This window comes from Palaemon carinicauda, chromosome 6 (genome assembly GCF_036898095.1).
Source record: "Palaemon carinicauda isolate YSFRI2023 chromosome 6, ASM3689809v2, whole genome shotgun sequence".
Taxonomy (NCBI): Eukaryota; Metazoa; Arthropoda; class Malacostraca; order Decapoda; family Palaemonidae; genus Palaemon; species Palaemon carinicauda.
The window spans coordinates 114,355,625-114,365,624 of record NC_090730.1 but is presented as its reverse complement, the minus strand read 5'-3'; the positions used below and the strand labels follow the sequence as shown (position 1 = coordinate 114,365,624).

The 10,000-nt window shown below is 34.3% G+C and overlaps 1 protein-coding gene across 1 annotated transcript in view; it reads left to right on the top strand.

Annotated features, from left to right (window-relative positions):
* LOC137642617 (hemicentin-1-like) overlaps positions 1–10,000 on the top strand; it is a 287,924-nt gene that overhangs the window by 76,567 nt on the left and 201,357 nt on the right. The window contains exons 19-24 of the mRNA XM_068375327.1: positions 1,395–1,490; positions 2,828–2,974; positions 6,165–6,293; positions 7,148–7,298; positions 7,645–7,772; positions 9,512–9,674. Coding sequence (XP_068231428.1) covers positions 1,395–1,490; positions 2,828–2,974; positions 6,165–6,293; positions 7,148–7,298; positions 7,645–7,772; positions 9,512–9,674 — 814 coding nt within the window. The remainder of the gene's footprint in view (positions 1–1,394; positions 1,491–2,827; positions 2,975–6,164; positions 6,294–7,147; positions 7,299–7,644; positions 7,773–9,511; positions 9,675–10,000) is intronic.

The following is a 10,000-nucleotide window of genomic DNA, read 5'->3' as shown; positions in this document are numbered from 1 at the left end:
AAAATAGCCACTGGAAATTATAGTGCAGTACTTACCCCCTTAAGTGAGGAAGAATTATTCGGTTATCTCAGTGTTGTTAGATGTATGAGGAAAGAGGTAGATGTATAAAGAATATGCCAGACTATTTAGTGTAAGGACAAATAAGTTGTAACCAGAGAGGAAATTATTATAGTACTACCTGGGTAGTCAAACGACCCAATAACTCTTTAGCGGTGGTATCTCAATGGGTGGTTGGTGCCTTGGTCAACCTACTACCTATTAAAACTGCTAATATGGCCCATGCTTTTATTACCTGTAATCAAGTAAATATCCTAATCACAAGTTTTTATTCCTACCTGATCCAGTGCCAATTTAGTCAGAGTATTATTTTCATCAGCCATTACACAGACTCGTCCAACCAATACCAATTTGGATTCATATCATCTTACCACCTTCCCAAACTCACACCAACAACACAAGCCAATGTTGGTGGACCCATTTGAAAGTTAGTTGATTAGGTTTTAAGTGAGATTAAGTCCTGCCTAACGATGCCTCAACAGGCAGTTAAAATTTAGTATAAGATTCCATATATCAACTGTAATCCTATTCCCCGTCTGCAAATACAGCATGCATCTTATATTTACCTCTCTGTCGGTGATCATGAGAAGCGGAGACGGCAAAAAATGTGTTTTTCTCAAGTGATTCCTTATGTTCTTTCAACGACTAATGGATAAAGTTTCTGGAAATAAATGAAAAATATGAGGAAAATAGAGTTTTTTTCTAAGATAAAAGCTCTAGACCCTGTCACTATCACTATTACAATAAGTTTTTAATTTTGTGATTGTTATTGTTATTTTTATTGCTGTTGTTATATAATTGTCTAATAAGACAACCAAACAGTGAATCTAGGCTTCTGTGCTACTCTCCCAAAGAACTTGACGGTATACGATACTTGAAAAGATAAGTAACGTTCAATATGTTGTACAGTTAGGCACGAAGAGGTCAAATTTTTTTACTATTCTTGTAGGCTCTGCTATGATTCATGTTGCAAGCTATTTTTCATAAGATGTAATCGCTGAATGAGGGAACTTCAATTTTCAACTTGCTCCATTCTATATCTTGACAATTTAACCTTTTCTGCTTCCATTTGTAAGATAATTCTATTTATACATTTGTATGAAAATTCATTTTTGTTTAAACTTTCCAGTGTGCGATGTACAATATCTAGAATTCTGTAATTAAGGAATTAAGAATAATGAGGTCAATGATTAATGTGATTATTACTTTCAAATAAATGTTTGGTTACTTCCCAAGAGAATGAATTATTTTTTTCTACTAAACTTGGTATTCTTGGAGCAACATCAGATAACTCACTTATAATAAAGTTTGTAATAAATGTTTAAACTGTTTTACAGCCATTCGAGTAGAAGACGAAGGGACATACGTATGCACCTTGGAAAATCCGTATGGAAAACTGGAAATGCGTGCAACACTCTCTATCGCAGGATTACGTAAGTTATATTTTATCGTTATTTGTCCTTACAAATCACGTAATTGCCATAGTGTATTTTGTTAAGACGATATTTGGATTCTTTGTTGATTAGCCAACATTGGGTTAGGCTTTCAATTTCTATTATTTAGTACATAGTATATCTAATCATCACAGAATGACGATACGGCTTCTAAGATATCCTATGACGGAAAAAAAAATTTCACATTATGAAAAACGCTTAATTTATGCAAATATACTAGACTGGGTTAACAAATAGCTATGTACCAAACCAACTCTATGGAAACCTTTTCAGTTATACAGCCAGCGAAGCAAGGCATTAGATGTCCTTTGTATAACTGTATTAAAACAGGAATTGATAAATTCTAGTCATGACGTTCACAATAATGTGAATATATAACTGGATAGTGGAGTAGTACTATGAAAGCGAATAAAAGGTAAAGAAGCGCTGTTCAGGGTAAATCCATAAATGAGAGAGCCATTGATCTCTCACAAGCATGAAAGTGAAATATCTTAATAGTAAGAAATGCATGTGATAAAAATTTGCTGTAGTATTGTTGAATATATAACCATATTTAATATTAATTGAATCATTCAATAATTCGTCCACAATAATGAATGAAAGAATGGTTGAATTATTAGGATATCATTACGATCATCATACTGTGCTTATTAGTGTAAAGGAATGAGTAATTACTGTCAAAATAATTTTATCACATGACTGTTCTCAACGTTCGTGAATTAACCTAAATTTCAGATGCTTGCATTCAGACCAGTCTTGAAAAATAAATTGAAATACTAAATTAGATATAGGTATTGAATAAACACTAGATGATCATCATTAAGGTAACATAACTGAATGAATGAATAAAATAGTTGATAGATTACAGTTCACGAATTGATTCCTTAAACAGTCGTCTATCACATTAATAAATGAACAAATGGATGAATTTGCAGATGTAACATCTTAATCACAAAAATGTATGATCGAATAAAGCAAGCATTACCGTCTCGTTGGCATCCTACTAACAGGGAATTGAATCGACATGTGTAAAACCATATAACTCTTAAATCCTACTCTTTCTGAAAACTATCATTTATGTGAAATTTTAAAACTGGCTTTCTTTGTTGAATCTCATTCCACTCATCTACAATTTCTCATTAGTCATTTACTTTGATGATTTCATATAATCAAAATCTTTTCAGGTACTTAGACATTACTTGATATGCTTGTCAGATTTATAACATCCCATTATGATTTATTACTTGTAATAAACATCCTGTAATTACTAAAATATATCTCGATACAATTATTTCTATTGACATTGTTTATTTCAGTTCCACCGCTGATAGCAGCCCCTCCAGATCCGAATATAAAGGCAACATTAGATTCACCGATCACTTTGCCTTGTACTGTGGTCATGGGGAATCCCATCCCTGATATACTATGGATGCAGAATGGGGAACCCGTCACCACTCAAAGAGGTAAGGGAAGGACGAAATCAAGAGACAAGGATTTTTCCTGGTGATTTGATTTTTTTTTCTTTTATTCTTTTTATAGTAAGGAACACTCTTCATCAACATACGGTATCCTACCATCTCAATTATGATGAATTTCTTCATGTAGGTAGCCAATTCAAGCAAACAAGCACCAAAACAGAATTGATAGGTGTTCCAAGTTCCCTGTGCTATATTTGGTCAAAAAATTTAATTTAGAAAAGATGATTTTGATGATTATAAGATAATCACTTCAATATTATCTAAGCGTTGAATTTACGTTGAATTTTTTTATGGCCTCTACTTCCTAGAATTTTGCGTTACTCCACCAACTACATCAATTCTAGCGTGGTAGCGAGATATGCTATTTAATTGCTTTAATTGCTAAAAGTGTGTATATGAATGAATAAGCCTAATTTGGAAATGATTTAAACAAGTGCAGAGCAAACATCAGATGTTTTTCAGTTAGAGCAAAACTACTGCATTATATTTGGTTCCTTTCTCTGATCAAGATAATGATTTCTGGCATCATCATTAAATTAGGTCTTTGTGGTAGTTGTTAAGATTTTCCTTAATTTTCCATTCTTTGCATGCATATCTACCCAGACTATGCCATCTACAATGCACTGCTAGGAAAGCTGCTATTTCTAACAGTAGAGCCATTTCTTTCAAAAGGCCCAATGCAACACAATATTCTAAAAGTTTCATTATAACCCTGACCAAGTCGTGGAACAATCTTCTCATTCAAATAGTTGAATCAAGGGAACTTTATAAGTTAAAACTTGGTCCAAATGCTTTTCTATTTAGCAAGTGGACATATGCCTTATTTCAAAGTAAACATGTTATTTATAAGATTAACATTATCATTTATCCAAATATATTCTATCTTTTTATCATTTCCTTTTCATGTTATACACTTACTTTACCTTCTCTTTCTGCACTAGACTATTTTTCCTTTAATGGTCCTTTGGCTTTCTACATTCCGCTTTTCGAACTAGGGCTGCTGCTATGCTGGTGATAATAATTAGGCCTTGTACCATCGGGTTAGGCAGACAAGAAGATGTCACACCGCTCTCTATAGGAGTGCAAACCCTTGTAAAGTGGGCAGAATGCAACTGCATAAACTATATTCTCAATGAAAACTCTATTTCATGAGAATAGGTGCCACTCCCATCAGAATTTGCAAACTTGACTGTAAACGTCTATGATACCCTCCGTATGATAAGCTATATTGATTTGATCTTACACTTTCTATGAAGTGTACTGAAAAAAGAGCAGATAAACATTTAAACCTTAATTATTCAAAGTTTGATAGAAGAACCGTGCAACTGGAAGAAATTCATATAGAATTAAGAGGATAAGTGGCACCTATTCCAATTCATGTTGAAATAATTGCAGAGAGGATAAGATATCAAATAGTTTAATTACAGGGTTTTTTTTGTGAGCCAGTTGGACTACGTGCATATCACGTGAACAGATGATCAAAAAAAAAAAAAAAAAAAAAAAAAAAAAAAAAAAAAAAAAAAAAGGCCAGACTTGCATTTTTTACAAGAGGAAGGTTGGAATAATCCAGCATTTTCTTTATATAGGCTTCTCTCATAAAAGAAAGCAATATAATTACTATCAAATCACCATAGATAGCTGAATTTCTCTTCCGTTTGAAGTTTGATGAGGTAAACAGTCTTTAATGATTAATACTGGATCTGTCGTTTGAAGAAGTCTCATAGATGGACAAAAGAAATGGGTCAAGATACTTTTGCATGTTTATCATAGATATTATACAATGAGTGCCTTGGCATGCAACAGAAAGTTAAAGATATAAAAGTTACCATAGGAGAACTGTGCAATTACTTATAATTTGATTACTTCCAAGAACTATTCCTAACAGCCAAAGCTATAAGTATCCCTCTAAAGTAATTTACATGCTTACTTTACCGGAGAGCTTCACCATAACAATCAAGTTACAAAGTATGCCATCGCTTGTTCCAGCAAGCATACTGCCAAAGCAGAGAAGTTCTCTCGAATGTTTGATGGGATGTATACGAACTTTTTGCCCCATACCAAATTTTATTAAGAGAATGATAGACTGAAAACCAAAAGGCACTAATGGGACATAAAACAGTTCGAGTCAGTCCAGATGTACTTTCCTTAAACAGCCATGGAGGATTCTTCACTGATGAAAACTTGTTTGAGTAATGAAGACTAATAATACATCAGGTATTAACTGATATGATGGTTGAGCCCATGGAGGGTTAAGAAGAAGAAATCTAGAACTGAGAAATTTTACATATATGTAATGTATCATGATGGCTAGACATGTTATATGTGCAACTATATAGAGACCAAACACAACTGTAGATGCTTTATTAACATATGATTTACTATTCAAGGAACTTATCTTTGTTGGATTATTTATTAAAAACTCCTACAAGGGAATTGGTATGACAATAACCACTTTTTTGGTACTTACAAGGAATCTTCTATCGGAGCTTATAGTACATGTGAGACATTAATCATAATCTGTACACGTAACAACTTCCCTCATTCTAGTTATATTTTTTAGAGATATCTTAATTTTGTTTTAAAGTCTACATTTCGAATTGCTTTAAGGCTTGAAAGCCACATATGGTTTATACATGATAACATTCTACAGGTTTAGACAACGTTTTAGAGGAGAAAATAATGTATTTGGCAGATATTAAAAAAAACAACCAAAATTGTCAAAATCTCCATAGACTACATAGCAGCGGGTTCAGTTCTAAAATAGATATGGAGAATATACAGGATAATTAAGAAAAAAACAAAAAAAGCCTTTTAGGAGCAGGGGTGGTTGATTCCAGTTTCTGGCAAATGGCTGGAGTGGGATAATGGTTGGTTTATGGAAGCCCTGCAGTTTTTTTTTTTTTTTTTTTTTTGCTTTTCTTTCTTACCCAGGGTAACTAATGCACCACATAGGTAAACAAATGAACCCTGTTTATTTTAGAAAACCTCCCCCTATCATTCCTATATTATGACAGCATGAAAATTATTCGAAATTTCCTAGATTTTTAGGCGAAGCACGTTACCATGGTGCTATAAAGACCAGTGACAGTAAGACGGAGAGAAAGCTTTTGTAGATAACAGATTTAATTTTTTTCTAGTCCAAAATCTAATCAATTAGCATCTTTTATTTCTACAGGCTCAATTGTGAAACCTGACGGGTCCCTCAAAATCTTCTCAGTTTCAACCAAACATGAAGGCAAATACGTCTGCATTGCAACTAACATTGCTGGAAATTCAACGCAAGTGCTTCAACTCACAATCATGAGTAAGTTCCATAAATGTATTTATTTTTTCTCTTGCAAATACTAGGGATTTCTATTTATTGTAGAAGAAATTGAACCTCAAATATTCTTGACCTTTGTGAAGAACCTCGTTGAAATCTCGATATTGAATCATATTGTGTTAAGAGCATTATTATGTAGCCTACTCAAGTTAGCGACTACTGTACATTGTGGTCGCCATTCTCATAACCCGAAGATTATCCAGTGTTGATTATATTGGCGTAACTGCAACGGACTATGGTTTTTACTTTCAAATTTAAATTAGAAAAGAGGACATTTTAGAAGAATTGGGCCATTTTATAGGAGCCAGAGTAAAGAAGTACACCTTTATATTTTCGGTTCCAACACTCTATGACTACTGACTATGACAAATATTTGGAGACCTACAGAGATAAAAAAATATATAGATAATTGAGGATCAGTCTTACCCTGCAATGGTATTCTTAGACAATAATGAGTAAAGGCGGAGTCGTAATAAGTCAGACGAGTGAATATTTCCCACTTATGCCACCTGCTCTACCAATTGCACCTATATTCATGCATGATTTATCCATATATTCTTTTGTTCTTAATTAAAAGTAGCAGTACCTAAATTGCTGTTGTATTGTACATACTCTTTTGTTCATATATTACTCAATCTACTTTGTGGAAGCATTTTAATAATTGAATGTCCATTTTAGTTTTTTCCAGTAGAATGTGCGCACAGTAAAATTAATAGTAATGCCAAAGGAATTGCTTTGCTCGTGAATTACAAAATTACTTTTAAAGTTATGGTTCCAGGTCTACTACTCCTCTTCAAACCAAAATTTAACAATTTGCTTTTCCCACATCTTGTTAGTTCCACCTCGACCAAAGTCGAAAAGACTGGAGGAGAAACTTATTGCACTCGAGGGGGATAATGCTAAACTCAAGTGTCCAGTTAAAGCTAATCCTCGACCAGCATTTTTCTGGCAGAAGAATGGACAGCCGATTTCTAATACGAATACACGGTAAGGGAGTAACTATCCTCAAAAGGTTTGAACACAAAATTTGAATTATGAGTTTTTTATTGCCAGAAGCTAGTTAGTACAAGATTATTCTGATATGATGCATTGTTAGGCCTGATAGATCCGTAATAGTTAGTTGCTTGAATGTTTGAATATCCGTGATTTTGTCTTTATTATTGTATTTATGTCTACGTTAGTACCTTAAAACCACCATTATATTAAATAGTATTCTCTCTCTCTCTCTCTCTCTCTCTCTCTCTCTCTCTCTCTCTCTCTCTCTCTCTGCTATATGGAAACACTTATATTACTGGCAAACAATGGTTATTTTCATTAACTTTCAATATTGCAGATTGAGAACATTTCCGGACGGCATCTTGGTCATTCGGAGATTGACTGAGGAAGATGCAGGAACGTATGTCTGCACTGCTGTTAACCTTGCTGGAGCTACAAAAATACCTGTAGTGTTGGAAATTCACGGTATGTCACTCTATAGCATAAAACATATTTTCCGTTGTTTAGTTAGGGGAGTCAGCATTATGAAGCTTCATCTGTGGTGGAAATGTGGGAGGTTGGGCTGTGGCACCCTAGCAGTACCAGCTGAACTCGGTTGAGTCCCTGATTAGGCTGAAGGAACATAGAGAGTAGAGGTCCCCTTTTTGTTTTGTTTCATTGTTGGTGTCGGCTACCCCCCAAAATTGGGGGAAGTGCCTTGGTATATGGATGGATGGACATATATATAAAATGTTATTGCAGATACATTGACATTGAAATAACGCAAACATTTCTTGTTGTTGGCAATATAAGGTAAATTTTATCCATGCACTCACTTATAAAGTACATAAAAATTTATGCTAGATGCCTACATTGACATTCTGATTTTACACGGTGACAATTAGAAATAAGCATACTAAAGTCCGGGTCCCACATCGGCGATTCAAGGCCTCGTATGTCGTAATTGTCAAAATTTTGCTAATTACGACTCCAGCTCGCATTAATAACAATCAAATCATCATCAATCGTGTTGAAAAGTAGCCGAGTCGTCAAACTTTACGATATACGGCTTGTCTCCATGAATGATTTTGCCTACAAAAGTTTGTCGGCCGACCTCGCTTACTGTCTTGTGTTATGTCATAGATTACCACATAGGAATGACATAGTGATGTTCACGTAATAAATCTTAGACATTACAATTATTGAAAGGCACTGCCCTTTACGCAGTTAGGATCTCCAGAATTTCAGGGTAATCGTTATATAGGGTGTGACACGATTCACAATTCCATAAAAAGGGTCCTCCATAATCCTGGTAATATTCCTGCATAGTCCAGAATTTTTAGTAAAATAAATCATGCTCCAGGTTGTTTAAGTACTGTTTCTCCCTTTATCAATTGTAAGTATGGCTGGACCCAGCACCATCTTGTAATCTCATCTTCTTTTTATATTGACTTGCATACATAAATCTTATAGTTAACAGGGCATTGTGAGTATCCAAAGGGAGTTTACTAATTTGGGGTCACGATGGTAGGCAGGTTTAACAAATCTATGTTGGCCATGTTCTTCCAATAGTTTGGTAGGAGACGTATTTCCTGTTCTGTCTGCGACTGGAACGAGTGATCAGTGCAGAGTTCAACCTGATACTTATATAGGTGGTATCGCCATACTGTACACAACACCATATCACATGTCATTACAGTATATAAATTACTTATTATTTAAGTACAACGGAACCATTCTAGAGGCGATGTATTCTACACCATCTTGTCGCAAACGAAAAATATTGGTCTGGCCTAATCAATGGGCTACCGTGAAATAAGATTACATTTATACGTAAGTTTATCTCGATTAGCCGAAGTTGGTTGTAATGGTTAATGTCGAAATACGTCATGGTATCATAATCCGGTGACTTCTATTTTGGTAATGTGTCAAAACGGACACGATGTTCACCACAATCGGTCATTACAATACGAGAGCCTTGAATCCCAATCTGTGACTGCGGCATAAGTTTTGAATACTGTTTTTTCATTGTCAGAGAACTCTTTCCATACTACTATGATTAATAATCATATACACGTTACCATTCCTATTGGTGCAATTTATAAACAACGTATTTAAGAAATCATAATTTTCTTAAAACACACTTCATAGTTAAAAACATGAATTAGGATTGTTACATAATCGTGATGCCATTAGAATATGCTACCTTTTCTCTTTCTCTGTAGTTCCCCCTTCAGTAAAGGAGAAACCTGAAACTTATACGTTGAATGAAGGAGAAGTGGTTGAGATTCCTTGCACAGCTTCTGGTACACCTGTGCCTTTAGTTACCTGGATACGCTTTGATCAAACAATCATGTATGATAATACTTTGCCTGATGGTACCCTCAGGTTAGTCCATGTTGTTTCGTTTTTCTTACACTGATAATCAGATTATTCAGTGCTTTAAGACTTGGTTAGAATTGAATGATTGAGATTACCAGTTATTTGAGTGTTTGCTAAGGCTTTCATCATTAAGTACTTCAAGCCTTATCAAATCATTAAAACTTTGCTAGGCTCTACTTCTTTAACTATTTTTAGGTTATCAAAGCATAGACTGGTGTCTTATAATTTTCTTATACTTACATTTAAATTCAATCTTTTTAATGTTTTCTGACCTCTAAAAATAACTATAGCCTTTTAGGGTAGCTAGAACCTAGAATGTAAATAATTTTAAG